Consider the following 14,231-nt stretch of genomic DNA (forward strand, 5'->3'; position numbering starts at 1 on the left):
CTGCATCTCTAGATAGTGAAAACAATTAACTTCATGCTTCAGAACTTATCATTAGCTGGATCTCATTTTAAAGGGCTAAATATATTGAATATTTACAGAGTCTGATTTGCATATCAACCATTGACCTCAGTGTGTGCTTTGGGAAAAAAAAATCCCATTATGTCATCCTAGAGTGAAATAAAGAGTGCATCAAACCTTTAATACATTATGTAGCATGAGAAGTACTTTTCCTTGATAGTTAAAATCTCCATGCACTGCCTGAATGCCCGAGAGGATTGCATTGCTGTTAGCACACATGGACAGCTACACCACTGTAGTTCTTGGAAATAAACACATCACTTGATAGAACAAAGTGTGGCAAAAAAATGTTTTTTCTTCCTGGCTGTACTGGAGAGTCTGTGACATTTTACAAAATTCCTATCATTATGATATTCTAGTGGATGCCCTGTCTGAGATCCCCTCGTCACTGTATATCTGCAGGAAAGGCGGTGATAAAGTGAGATGAGATGTGCATCATGTTGCTTATGAGAAGATCCCGCAGTTCAACCTGGTTACACATTTTTCTGCATGGGGACATCTATAAAGGAATGAAATTGTTCTCTTTTATTCTGTTTAGTGGGGGTTGCACAGCCAGAGAGACACTGCACCGTGCACCTTGTCAACACAGTCTTAGGAGATGATGCAGTGGGGCAGATCAGGTCCTGGCACTTCAGAGTTCTCCCTGCTGTCATCCTTCCAGAATATCTTCTGTGTTATCATTTGTGACTGCCTAATTTAAATGACTTGTCTGTAGCACGAGTATCTTCAAAATAAAGGATAGTTTATATTTCTCCAAATATAGTACACCCAGTGCTCGATCTCTCTTTCTTTAATGAGGTTCACGAGTACCTTAGCAGGGCTTCCCACCAAGTTGCCTCCCTCAATTATGCTTTCTAGCATCAAGGGATTTTGTTTTGAACAGCTGCACCAAGAGAGCTTTTAATGGTGTTCTGCTTCCCTTGCTTTACTTTTTCCTGAATTCATGTCAGTACTACAACTCTGTCCTTAAACTTCTGTTGCCCCCACACACATTTCATAATCAGACTATAAACCTTATTATTTTCTTTCCTGTCTTTTTCTTCAATTAATTTTAACTTGTAAGGCAATAACAGGACTTGGGCAGTTGGAGCTACTTCTTAAATGTCCTTGTGTCGTACTAACCAGCTGACATCTGTTTTGTAATCTGTAATTATTTTATTGCATTTTATTGTGTTTCCAAGAAGATCATATTGTCACAATCAAATTGTGCCATCAGAGTTTTTTCTTTTCCAGCCTCTAGAATTGGGTACAATTGGGTCATGGATGTTTTGACCAGCAAGTCCTTGGGCAATGTTCAGGGAGGAGAAAGATTGATTGTTGTTCTTGTGAGTCTTGGTCCTAAATCTTTGTTGCCTTAGAGACGCCTTTTTCAAAATGTCATCCAAACTAGAAGGGCAAAAATGCAAACCTTGAGTTTTGTTCTGGGCTCATTTTTGTTATGATGTTTGGGTTATGCTCCTTTGAAGACTTTTTCTTTCTCAGTTCAACTCTTTGATGTTGGTTATTGCTCTTGGTCAGGGTTTTTGAGAGGTTCCTTCATCTTTTATGTGCCCTTTAATGATTGTATATAGCATTTTTCTATTTGGGAAGCATAAAATGTTCAGGTTGATGTTGCATTTGTTATTCATAGCTTGTCTATGGAATGGAGCTGTGAAAGCAAAAAGCTGAAAATTAAAAAATAATTCTGTGTCCTTTCCTCTTCTTCCTTGGTCATTTGCTTTCTGAAATGATAAGCAACTTGGAGTCAAAAGGTACAGCATGTTCAAATAGAAGACTGAGTTTAAATAAAAAATTTGTACTATTTATAGCAGTAAGGAAATAAAAAAGTCTTACAGATAAAACTTGGCCCTCAGGAATCTGTCATGACTCAGGATGTAAACTTCACACAAGCTTCTCAAATCTTGCAGAAAATAAGATACTACCGGGGCTCAGATGTGATACACTAAACCAAATATTTTTGTAAGCTGTACTCCACAGTGAATGGGAAAATGCTGGATCAAATAATAATAAAAAAAAAGGTAACTTTTTTGTAGTTTTGCAGATCTGTTATGATTTGAGGTAGTGCCTTTTGTCTGTCTTTGGCTTCACTGGAAGCTGGATGAACAAGTGTTTAGTAAAATTACAGACCCAGAGAATATGCTGAGTTGCAAGAGACCTACAGGGATCATCAAGTCTAACTCTTAACCCTGCAAAGGATCATTCTCAAGAGTCACAGCATTTGCCTGAGATTACTGTCCAAATGTTTCTTGAAGTCTGTCAGGCTTGATGCTGTGACCACTGTCCTGAGGAGCCTGTTCCAGTGCCCAATCACCCTCTGGGTGAAGAACCTTTTCCTAATACCCAACCGAAGCCTTCCATGACACAACTGGAGCCCATTCCTCAGGTTCTATCACTGGTCACCCCAGAGAAGAGATCAGTGTCTGCCCCTCCTCTTGCTCTCACAAGGAAGTTGTAGACTGCAGTGAGGTTTCCCTTCAGTCTCCTCTTCTCCAGGCTGAATAGACCAAGTGCCCTCAGCTGCTCCTCATATGGCTTCGCCTCAAGGCCCTTCACCACCCTCATTGCCCTCCTTTGGATGCTCTCTAGGAGCTCAATATCTTTCTTACCCTGTGGTGCCCAAACCTGCACACAATATTCCAGGGGAGGCCGCAGCAGTGCAGAGCAGAGCGGGACAATCCCCTGCTGCGGTGCGAATTGTCTGAGTGACCTTAAAGCACTCCTTTCACAACACGTCCCTTGCCCTGCTGGCCATGCTTTGCCTGATGCCCCCCAGCCCATGCTTGGGCCTCCTGGCTGCCAGAGCACTGCTGACTCATATTCAGCTTGCCACCAAGCAGGACCCCCAGCTTTCCAGGATCTCATTCCCCAGCATGTTCCCTACATGCAGGTTTGCCCCCTCCCAGGTGCAGAATCCAGCACTTTCCATTGTTGAACTTCCTATGGTTGGTGATGGCTCAGTCCTCTAATGAGTCGAGGTCTATCAGCAGGGCCTGCCTGCCTCTGAGGGAGACAAGAGCTCCTCCCAGTTTTGTGTCACCTGCAAACTTGCTCAGTGTCCCTTCCAGTCCTGCATCCAAGTCCTGGGCAACCTGACTAGTGACAGGTCACCAGCGTGAAGTTCTCCTGGTCCCTAGTGCCATCTGTGCTTGACCCGTAAGCCAACTGCTCACCCACAGCAAGCTGTGTTTCTCCAGAAGTGTACTGGAAACTTGGTCCTGAAGGATAGCATGAGAAAAGGTATAAAAAGCGTTATTGAAATCCCCAAACATTTGACGGGAAGCCAAATGGCTGGAGCTGAGCTGGTGCTGTGGTGCCACTTGTCAGACTCAGGTGGAGGCACAGCAAGCAGGGCAATGTCCTCTGCAGAAGTTACGCAGCTCTGCAACTCTGTCCTCATGCTGACAGGCTTTTCCTCACAAGGATGGACATGGGACTGACTGGGACTGCCCACTTTGGAAAGAAGATCCCCAGGGAGGACCTGCCTGGTAGCTTTCGAATTGGGGTGATGATGCCCAGAACCAAACGCTGCTGAGAGGAGTGGTGCTCAGGCTGGGGCGTGTTGATGAGTGATGTGTCTCTGGTGGCTGTGACATCACAGCAGACAGGTCACAATGGGAGCTGTCCCTAAGGAGCACAGCAGGCAGCCCCAGGGCAGTTAGACTTGGGCGATCAGTGAGTGCAGATGCAGGGGGAAGGCTGGGATGGATGGGGGAGGGGGAAGATGCCCAGGGGGGGTGGTTGGAACCCTGAGCCAAAGCTGAGTCCCTCCCGGCAGGGCCCAGTTGTGCCCCTGGGGCCTGGCACACAGGTGCTCAGGGCTCTCTGTGTTGGCAAGTGCCCAAAGAGCCTTTGGGGATGGGCCGGCTGCCCCCGACGCTGTGGTGTGGCGGGGATGGGGCCTGGGGAGACTCTGCTCTGCTGCCTCTTGCCTTTTGCTGGGGCACAGCCCAGCCAGGGCCTGACAAGGAGGGTCCCGGCTGGGGCAGGATGGGCCCTGTGCCATCTGCAGCCAGGGGCTGCGTTCCCTTCAAGCCTTCATCCCCGTGCTCCCTCCCGCCCCGAGCCACTGGGGAAACTTGTCTCCCATCTCCTGCAGGCCATGGATTCAGCAACTGTGCTCCTCCTGGCTGTGCTGGCCATCCTGCCCAAGCGGACACAGGATCCCCAGAGCGATGCGGTCGCTGTGCAGGGGATGAAGAAACGGCAGATTTTTCTAGAGGACCAGATGACGGAGCTGTGGGAGGAAGTCGAGTGGAGGAGGGCCCTGGACGATGTTCCACTCCTTTGGATCTTGCAGCACTGGCTCTTCTGGCTGGCTGCAGCAGCTGGGCTGGGCTGGCTGGCCTGGCAAAGGGAGGAGGCCTCTCGCCGGCGCCGTGAGCAAGAAGAGCTCAGCGCAGCAGCCGCTGCTGGCGGGCCTTTTGCAGCGCTCAGCCTGTCACCGCTGCAGGACCTGCCCTTCATGGGCCAGACCCTGAAGAAGCTGCTGCGGGACCTCCTGGAGGTGTGCCAGGTGCTCTCCCAGAACACCTTCATGCCAGAGCTGCACCTGGCCACTGGGCAGCAGGGCTCCTGCATCGAGTCCTGGCATGACCTGGGGCACTGCACCCTCTACCAGCTGGTGCTCTTCCTCAGGCCACCCCCCTGGCACTCTTTCCGGCTGCAGCTGCCCGAGGCCATGGACGTGCCACACTCCATCCGTGTGCTGCTGGAGTGCTCCTGTTCCAGGACGGCGGGGAACATCTTCTGCTTTGTCCACCCCACCTACAACCATCAGCACTCGCCCCTCGTGCGCACCCTCTGCACAGACTCCCACTTGGAGGTGCAGAAGGTCGCCGGCTGGCTGCCCAGACTGGTGGAATCAGCCTGGGAGCGTTTGCCTCAGTGGCACCACTGGCAGCTCCGGCTGCTGCCCTCCTCCCGCTCCTGCAGGCTCCTGCTGACCGGCCCCGGCCAGGTGCGGCTCTGCGCTGTGCTGCTCTTGGCACTGCAGCAGGGCCGCCCGGGCACCTTCCTGCTCCTGGAATAGGCAGTCGCAGCTTTCCCGGGGGCTGCTTTGGGCCGGGGCTGCGCGGCGACTTGGGAGCGCACCCAGTCGGCACGGCACAACAGACCCTTGTGCTGACTGCACTGAAGAGCAGCAGTCCTGGCTCTGTCCACTCCCAACTCCCCATGTGCCCTGCTGTGCCTTAAGCTCGGCTGCAAATGGAGCACCAGCAGCCACTCCCTCAACTGCCTTCCGTTCCCCGCCACCCTGGTGGAATGGGGACGAGAATCCAAATTCCAACTTTGTCAACAGAAGTTGACAAAGATTAACTTTAGGACTACCCTCTAGAATAGGTTTAGGATTAAGTTTAATAAGTAAGTTAAGTAAGTTCAGTTCCTAAGTATAATAATAAGAAGAACAATAACTAGTTTAATAATAGATCAGTTTAATAAGAATTTAGTTTTATAAAACTCTAAACAGTAAGTTAGATAACGTTAACCCCCAGCTCCCCATGTCCCCAGTCCTGCTTTAATCCCAGCTGCAAATGAAGCCCCAGCAGCCACCCCCTCAAGCCCCTTCCCTTCCCTTCCCCGCCACCCTAGTTTCATAATAGCTTTAAGTATAACTTTAGTTAAGTTTAATAATTATAAGTGAAAAATAGATAAGTTTAGGACTAACAATTTAGTTTTAAAAACTCAACCCCAAAACTTTTAGAAAGGTTTCCAGCAAAAAGCCAAGTAGAGTTCAGTAACTCTATTTGGAAAAAGCCCAGACAAGTGGTGCCCAATAGAGCGGCTCACCGACAGCTGAGCCATGCCACACCCCCCTTGCGGAACCCAGATGGGCCCCCCTTTCAGCTCCCTCGCCCAGTTTCTAAGCTGGACATGACCTTGGGCGGTGTGCAGCAGAAAGACAGAACGGAACAGTGTGCAAAGGCCCAGGGGAAAGCACCTAGGAAAGGGACAAACCTGGACTAGTGTGAGAGAAAGGTCCCGGTCCTTCTGGTTGGACCTTCAAGCATTCAGCCAGCAGGGCATCGCCCACAAGGTGCCTCAGTCCTGAGGCACGTGGAGTCCTGCTGCTGTCAAAGGCCCTTCGAGGCGGCTGCTCCAGCACTCCTGGGGCAGCAGGACAAGCCATCAGGCTCAGAACAGCCCGTGGAGCCTTGAGACCGAAGGCAGCAGCAGAGCAGCAACTGCACGGGGAACCTTCTCAGGTGCAGACACAGCGCAGCTGCTCGGGATCTACTGCGCCCCGAGCAGAAATAAAAGAAAGAGACGATCACACATGACTGTTTGCGTGGTAATTCTACAAGGATCTCCCCGGCCCGCATAGCTTGGGAGGCAGGGATTGCCCACCCGCACTGGTGAGGGACAAACCGCTCTGGTGCGGCCGGAGCGCAAGGCCGAAACCCAAAGCCCACGTCCAGCGCTTTCCCTCTTGGAGAAGGCCTTGGGGGTGGTGGAAGACACCTGAAAGGCAGCAACTCGAGAAGCCCATCTTGGCAGAGAGTGCAGCACAAGTCCTCCAAACACGCACGGGGCACCCACAGGATGGGCTCCTCTGCGCCCACTGTTCCGCTGTGCCCGTTGTTCCCACCCAGCTGCAGCACTGGCTTCACACACAGCCTGGGGAGAGCAGAGGGAGCTTTCATCTCCTCTGCCTTCCTGACTCTGCTCGCGGCGCACAAGGCACAGCAAAAGCATGCGCGGTGCCCAGGGAGCCAGTCCACCCGGACAGCGGCAGCTGCACTGCCCCACCCGCTTGCTGCCTTAGATGCTGTGCCCCGGCTGCTCAGAGGGAAGCATCCCAGCTCTGTCAAATTCAAGGGACTTGGATTCTGTTGCCAAAGCCTTGGGATCTGCAGAGGACCTTGGAGCTGCACAATCCCCAACCGGACTCAGGTCGCAGCCTCTCTCCACAAGCTCCCGTGTCTGTCTGGAGGCGCTGGCAATATTGTTCTCGCCGGGCTGATCCATGCAGAGTCTCTTGCCCGTGTCTCTCTGTGGGAGCTCGTTCTTGCTAAGCAAAACCAATCAGCAAAAACAGAAACTTCTCCTAAGCCCACCTCTGTGGCAGGCCTGGGAAAGCCATGATGTTTGTCTAGGAGCTCTACCGTCCACCCGGCCGGAGCAATTCAAAGCAAACCAGGCGGAGCAGAGGAAGGCCTGCTGTAGGCCTGCTCTGTCCCGTCAGGACTTTCAGGGTCTGCAACTGAGCTCTCGAGGTGACAGGTAAACTTCCGCCTGGGAGCTCAAGCTAGAGCTGCACCTCCCATCTCCACAGCCCACAGTATCCCTGAGGCACTGTCTTCTGTCTTACGCAAAGCCTTTCCTTCTTCAAGGCCGCTCGGCCTTAGGAATAAAGAGAACAGGCAAATCCGAGTCTCTGCCCATTGGCGAGGTTTATTTGCTATTGCCGAGGCACACGCCAAACTTTAGCCTCCAGAAGACCAGGCTCAAGCTAAGCCAAGCTCAGCGCCATCTCAAGGCTCCTTTCCAACTCACAGTCCCCTTCTGATTCTGCCAGCCAGGGAAATCTTTGGTCTGTGATGGTTGCAGCTCCTTGCTCACTTCCACAGCTGGGCTGAGCTGGGCTGGGCTGGGCTGGATGGGAGAATGGGCAAATGGCCAGGGGACTTTGTAAGCCAAAGCAAGAGATGGAAGCCCCGTGGGGCCAGGCGCAGTTCTGCCAGTGGGGCTGTCTCGGGGGGGCTCGGGGCTCTCTGTGGTGGCTCTGGGGCTTTGTCCGTTTGGCCAAGAGACCCCCCGGGATCTCCCGAGCAGGAGTTGGCGCTGAGTGTGGAGAGGATGCCCAGAAGCCCCCGAGCAGGGGGGTGGGGATGAAGGGCGGGGCTCGTGGGCCGGCTGATGTGTCCCTGGTGGCTGTGACATCACAGCAGACAGGTCACAATGGGAGCTGTCCCTAAGGAGCACAGCAGGCAGCCCCAGGGCAGTTAGACTTGGGCGATCAGTGAGTGCAGATGCAGGGGGAAGGCTGGGATGGATGGGGGAGGGGGAAGATGCCCAGGGGGGGTGGTTGGAACCCTGAGCCAAAGCTGAGTCCCTCCCGGCAGGGCCCAGTTATGCCCCTGGGGCCTGGCACACAGGTGCTCAGGGCTCTCTGTGTTGGCAAGTGCCCAAAGAGCCTTTGGGGATGGGCCGGCTGCCCCCGACGCTGTGGTGTGGCGGGGATGGGGCCTGGGGAGACTCTGCTCTGCTGCCTCTTGCCTTTTGCTGGGGCACAGCCCAGCCAGGGCCTGACAAGGAGGGTCCCGGCTGGGGCAGGATGGGCCCTGTGCCATCTGCAGCCAGGGGCTGCGTTCCCTTCAAGCCTTCATCCCCGTGCTCCCTCCCGCCCCGAGCCACTGGGGAAACTTGTCTCCCATCTCCTGCAGGCCATGGATTCAGCAACTGTGCTCCTCCTGGCTGTGCTGGCCATCCTGCCCAAGCGGACACAGGATCCCCAGAGCGATGCGGTCGCTGTGCAGGGGATGAAGAAACGGCAGATTTTTCTAGAGGACCAGATGACGGAGCTGTGGGAGGAAGTCGAGTGGAGGAGGGCCCTGGACGATGTTCCACTCCTTTGGATCTTGCAGCACTGGCTCTTCTGGCTGGCTGCAGCAGCTGGGCTGGGCTGGCTGGCCTGGCAAAGGGAGGAGGCCTCTCGCCGGCGCCGTGAGCAAGAAGAGCTCAGCGCAGCAGCCGCTGCTGGCGGGCCTTTTGCAGCGCTCAGCCTGTCACCGCTGCAGGACCTGCCCTTCATGGGCCAGACCCTGAAGAAGCTGCTGCGGGACCTCCTGGAGGTGTGCCAGGTGCTCTCCCAGAACACCTTCATGCCAGAGCTGCACCTGGCCACTGGGCAGCAGGGCTCCTGCATCGAGTCCTGGCATGACCTGGGGCACTGCACCCTCTACCAGCTGGTGCTCTTCCTCAGGCCACCCCCCTGGCACTCTTTCCGGCTGCAGCTGCCCGAGGCCATGGACGTGCCACACTCCATCCGTGTGCTGCTGGAGTGCTCCTGTTCCAGGACGGCGGGGAACATCTTCTGCTTTGTCCACCCCACCTACAACCATCAGCACTCGCCCCTCGTGCGCACCCTCTGCACAGACTCCCACTTGGAGGTGCAGAAGGTCGCCGGCTGGCTGCCCAGACTGGTGGAATCAGCCTGGGAGCGTTTGCCTCAGTGGCACCACTGGCAGCTCCGGCTGCTGCCCTCCTCCCGCTCCTGCAGGCTCCTGCTGACCGGCCCCGGCCAGGTGCGGCTCTGCGCTGTGCTGCTCTTGGCACTGCAGCAGGGCCGCCCGGGCACCTTCCTGCTCCTGGAATAGGCAGTCGCAGCTTTCCCGGGGGCTGCTTTGGGCCGGGGCTGCGCGGCGACTTGGGAGCGCACCCAGTCGGCACGGCACAACAGACCCTTGTGCTGACTGCACTGAAGAGCAGCAGTCCTGGCTCTGTCCACTCCCAACTCCCCATGTGCCCTGCTGTGCCTTAAGCTCGGCTGCAAATGGAGCACCAGCAGCCACTCCCTCAACTGCCTTCCGTTCCCCGCCACCCTGGTGGAATGGGGACGAGAATCCAAATTCCAACTTTGTCAACAGAAGTTGACAAAGATTAACTTTAGGACTACCCTCTAGAATAGGTTTAGGATTAAGTTTAATAAGTAAGTTAAGTAAGTTCAGTTCCTAAGTATAATAATAAGAAGAACAATAACTAGTTTAATAATAGATCAGTTTAATAAGAATTTAGTTTTATAAAACTCTAAACAGTAAGTTAGATAACGTTAACCCCCAGCTCCCCATGTCCCCAGTCCTGCTTTAATCCCAGCTGCAAATGAAGCCCCAGCAGCCACCCCCTCAAGCCCCTTCCCTTCCCTTCCCCGCCACCCTAGTTTCATAATAGCTTTAAGTATAACTTTAGTTAAGTTTAATAATTATAAGTGAAAAATAGATAAGTTTAGGACTAACAATTTAGTTTTAAAAACTCAACCCCAAAACTTTTAGAAAGGTTTCCAGCAAAAAGCCAAGTAGAGTTCAGTAACTCTATTTGGAAAAAGCCCAGACAAGTGGTGCCCAATAGAGCGGCTCACCGACAGCTGAGCCATGCCACACCCCCCTTGCGGAACCCAGATGGGCCCCCCTTTCAGCTCCCTCGCCCAGTTTCTAAGCTGGACATGACCTTGGGCGGTGTGCAGCAGAAAGACAGAACGGAACAGTGTGCAAAGGCCCAGGGGAAAGCACCTAGGAAAGGGACAAACCTGGACTAGTGTGAGAGAAAGGTCCCGGTCCTTCTGGTTGGACCTTCAAGCATTCAGCCAGCAGGGCATCGCCCACAAGGTGCCTCAGTCCTGAGGCACGTGGAGTCCTGCTGCTGTCAAAGGCCCTTCGAGGCGGCTGCTCCAGCACTCCTGGGGCAGCAGGACAAGCCATCAGGCTCAGAACAGCCCGTGGAGCCTTGAGACCGAAGGCAGCAGCAGAGCAGCAACTGCACGGGGAACCTTCTCAGGTGCAGACACAGCGCAGCTGCTCGGGATCTACTGCGCCCCGAGCAGAAATAAAAGAAAGAGACGATCACACATGACTGTTTGCGTGGTAATTCTACAAGGATCTCCCCGGCCCGCATAGCTTGGGAGGCAGGGATTGCCCACCCGCACTGGTGAGGGACAAACCGCTCTGGTGCGGCCGGAGCGCAAGGCCGAAACCCAAAGCCCACGTCCAGCGCTTTCCCTCTTGGAGAAGGCCTTGGGGGTGGTGGAAGACACCTGAAAGGCAGCAACTCGAGAAGCCCATCTTGGCAGAGAGTGCAGCACAAGTCCTCCAAACACGCACGGGGCACCCACAGGATGGGCTCCTCTGCGCCCACTGTTCCGCTGTGCCCGTTGTTCCCACCCAGCTGCAGCACTGGCTTCACACACAGCCTGGGGAGAGCAGAGGGAGCTTTCATCTCCTCTGCCTTCCTGACTCTGCTCGCGGCGCACAAGGCACAGTAAAAGCATGCGCGGTGCCCAGGGAGCCAGTCCACCCGGACAGCGGCAGCTGCACTGCCCCACCCGCTTGCTGCCTTAGATGCTGTGCCCCGGCTGCTCAGAGGGAAGCATCCCAGCTCTGTCAAATTCAAGGGACTTGGATTCTGTTGCCAAAGCCTTGGGATCTGCAGAGGACCTTGGAGCTGCACAATCCCCAACCGGACTCAGGTCGCAGCCTCTCTCCACAAGCTCCCGTGTCTGTCTGGAGGCGCTGGCAATATTGTTCTCGCCGGGCTGATCCATGCAGAGTCTCTTGCCCGTGTCTCTCTGTGGGAGCTCGTTCTTGCTAAGCAAAACCAATCAGCAAAAACAGAAACTTCTCCTAAGCCCACCTCTGTGGCAGGCCTGGGAAAGCCATGATGTTTGTCTAGGAGCTCTACCGTCCACCCGGCCGGAGCAATTCAAAGCAAACCAGGCGGAGCAGAGGAAGGCCTGCTGTAGGCCTGCTCTGTCCCGTCAGGACTTTCAGGGTCTGCAACTGAGCTCTCGAGGTGACAGGTAAACTTCCGCCTGGGAGCTCAAGCTAGAGCTGCACCTCCCATCTCCACAGCCCACAGTATCCCTGAGGCACTGTCTTCTGTCTTACGCAAAGCCTTTCCTTCTTCAAGGCCGCTCGGCCTTAGGAATAAAGAGAACAGGCAAATCCGAGTCTCTGCCCATTGGCGAGGTTTATTTGCTATTGCCGAGGCACACGCCAAACTTTAGCCTCCAGAAGACCAGGCTCAAGCTAAGCCAAGCTCAGCGCCATCTCAAGGCTCCTTTCCAACTCACAGTCCCCTTCTGATTCTGCCAGCCAGGGAAATCTTTGGTCTGTGATGGTTGCAGCTCCTTGCTCACTTCCACAGCTGGGCTGAGCTGGGCTGGGCTGGGCTGGATGGGAGAATGGGCAAATGGCCAGGGGACTTTGTAAGCCAAAGCAAGAGATGGAAGCCCCGTGGGGCCAGGCGCAGTTCTGCCAGTGGGGCTGTCTCGGGGGGGCTCGGGGCTCTCTGTGGTGGCTCTGGGGCTTTGTCCGTTTGGCCAAGAGACCCCCCGGGATCTCCCGAGCAGGAGTTGGCGCTGAGTGTGGAGAGGATGCCCAGAAGCCCCCGAGCAGGGGGGTGGGGATGAAGGGCGGGGCTCGTGGGCCGGCTGATGTGTCCCTGGTGGCTGTGACATCACAGCAGACAGGTCACAATGGGAGCTGTCCCTAAGGAGCACAGCAGGCAGCCCCAGGGCAGTTAGACTTGGGCGATCAGTGAGTGCAGATGCAGGGGGAAGGCTGGGATGGATGGGGGAGGGGGAAGATGCCCAGGGGGGGTGGTTGGAACCCTGAGCCAAAGCTGAGTCCCTCCCGGCAGGGCCCAGTTGTGCCCCTGGGGCCTGGCACACAGGTGCTCAGGGCTCTCTGTGTTGGCAAGTGCCCAAAGAGCCTTTGGGGATGGGCCGGCTGCCCCCGACGCTGTGGTGTGGCGGGGATGGGGCCTGGGGAGACTCTGCTCTGCTGCCTCTTGCCTTTTGCTGGGGCACAGCCCAGCCAGGGCCTGACAAGGAGGGTCCCGGCTGGGGCAGGATGGGCCCTGTGCCATCTGCAGCCAGGGGCTGCGTTCCCTTCAAGCCTTCATCCCCGTGCTCCCTCCCGCCCCGAGCCACTGGGGAAACTTGTCTCCCATCTCCTGCAGGCCATGGATTCAGCAACTGTGCTCCTCCTGGCTGTGCTGGCCATCCTGCCCAAGCGGACACAGGATCCCCAGAGCGATGCGGTCGCTGTGCAGGGGATGAAGAAACGGCAGATTTTTCTAGAGGACCAGATGACGGAGCTGTGGGAGGAAGTCGAGTGGAGGAGGGCCCTGGACGATGTTCCACTCCTTTGGATCTTGCAGCACTGGCTCTTCTGGCTGGCTGCAGCAGCTGGGCTGGGCTGGCTGGCCTGGCAAAGGGAGGAGGCCTCTCGCCGGCGCCGTGAGCAAGAAGAGCTCAGCGCAGCAGCCGCTGCTGGCGGGCCTTTTGCAGCGCTCAGCCTGTCACCGCTGCAGGACCTGCCCTTCATGGGCCAGACCCTGAAGAAGCTGCTGCGGGACCTCCTGGAGGTGTGCCAGGTGCTCTCCCAGAACACCTTCATGCCAGAGCTGCACCTGGCCACTGGGCAGCAGGGCTCCTGCATCGAGTCCTGGCATGACCTGGGGCACTGCACCCTCTACCAGCTGGTGCTCTTCCTCAGGCCACCCCCCTGGCACTCTTTCCGGCTGCAGCTGCCCGAGGCCATGGACGTGCCACACTCCATCCGTGTGCTGCTGGAGTGCTCCTGTTCCAGGACGGCGGGGAACATCTTCTGCTTTGTCCACCCCACCTACAACCATCAGCACTCGCCCCTCGTGCGCACCCTCTGCACAGACTCCCACTTGGAGGTGCAGAAGGTCGCCGGCTGGCTGCCCAGACTGGTGGAATCAGCCTGGGAGTGTTTGCCTCAGTGGCACCACTGGCAGCTCCGGCTGCTGCCCTCCTCCCGCTCCTGCAGGCTCCTGCTGACCGGCCCCGGCCAGGTGCGGCTCTGCGCTGTGCTGCTCTTGGCACTGCAGCAGGGCCGCCCGGGCACCTTCCTGCTCCTGGAATAGGCAGTTGCAGCTTTCCCGGGGCCTGCCTTAATCTGATGTAGTGTTAGAGTAGGATAGGCCTAGATAAAGTATGGGGTTAGATTTTCCATTTTTTGCTTTTCCAAGGGCTGTTTTAGGCTTGGGTAGATTTTGGCTTAGTATGGCCCTATAGTCGTAGGGGGTTGGATTTTAACTTAGTGCTTTCCCAAGGGGTCGTTTATTCTGGGGTAGAGTTAGGCTAAGATAGGTAGTCAGTATAGTGTTAAATATTCTTTCTTCATCTACTCAACATGGGGTTCTATTTTTCTACCTTTCTGCTTCAAACTTGAAAATAAAGAGAAAGATTGAGCAGAGCTTCCCCTGTGTCAATGCCTTTTCTGCTTCTCATACTACCAGACTGCGGCTGGGGCTGCCTGGGGAGTTCTCTCTCCTTTTTCTCTCTGTCTCTCCCTCGCCTCTTTAATTCCTCTCTTACCTTGCACCCTACCCCTTTTCCCAAAGCCCAGTGCTATATGCTTATACAGCAGCTCAGACACTAACATACCACCACCCATGCCAAGTATGGAATT

The 14,231-nt window shown here is 55.2% G+C and overlaps 1 protein-coding gene across 1 annotated transcript; it reads left to right on the forward strand.

Annotated features, from left to right (window-relative positions):
• The first annotated feature begins 3,654 nt into the window (after positions 1-3,654).
• On the forward strand, positions 3,655-13,683 carry LOC127461135 (inositol 1,4,5-trisphosphate receptor-interacting protein-like 1). The gene is made up of 2 exons (XM_051768536.1): positions 3,655-3,750; positions 12,751-13,683. Exon 2 carries the CDS (start codon positions 12,754-12,756, stop codon positions 13,681-13,683), a length of 930 nt encoding a protein of 309 aa, XP_051624496.1. The 5' UTR covers positions 3,655-3,750; positions 12,751-12,753.
• The last annotated feature ends 548 nt before the right edge of the window (positions 13,684-14,231 follow it).

Source organism: Manacus candei, unplaced genomic scaffold (assembly GCF_025592945.1).
Source record: "Manacus candei isolate 608988 ecotype Guabito, Panama unplaced genomic scaffold, ASM2559294v1 h1tg000095l, whole genome shotgun sequence".
Taxonomy (NCBI): domain Eukaryota; kingdom Metazoa; phylum Chordata; class Aves; order Passeriformes; family Pipridae; genus Manacus; species Manacus candei.

Bases quoted from the DNA above. Each gene is read 5' to 3' on its own strand.
- LOC127461135 (XM_051768536.1), top strand. From the start codon at position 12,754: ATGGATTCAGCAACTGTGCTCCTCCTGGCTGTGCTGGCCATCCTGCCC.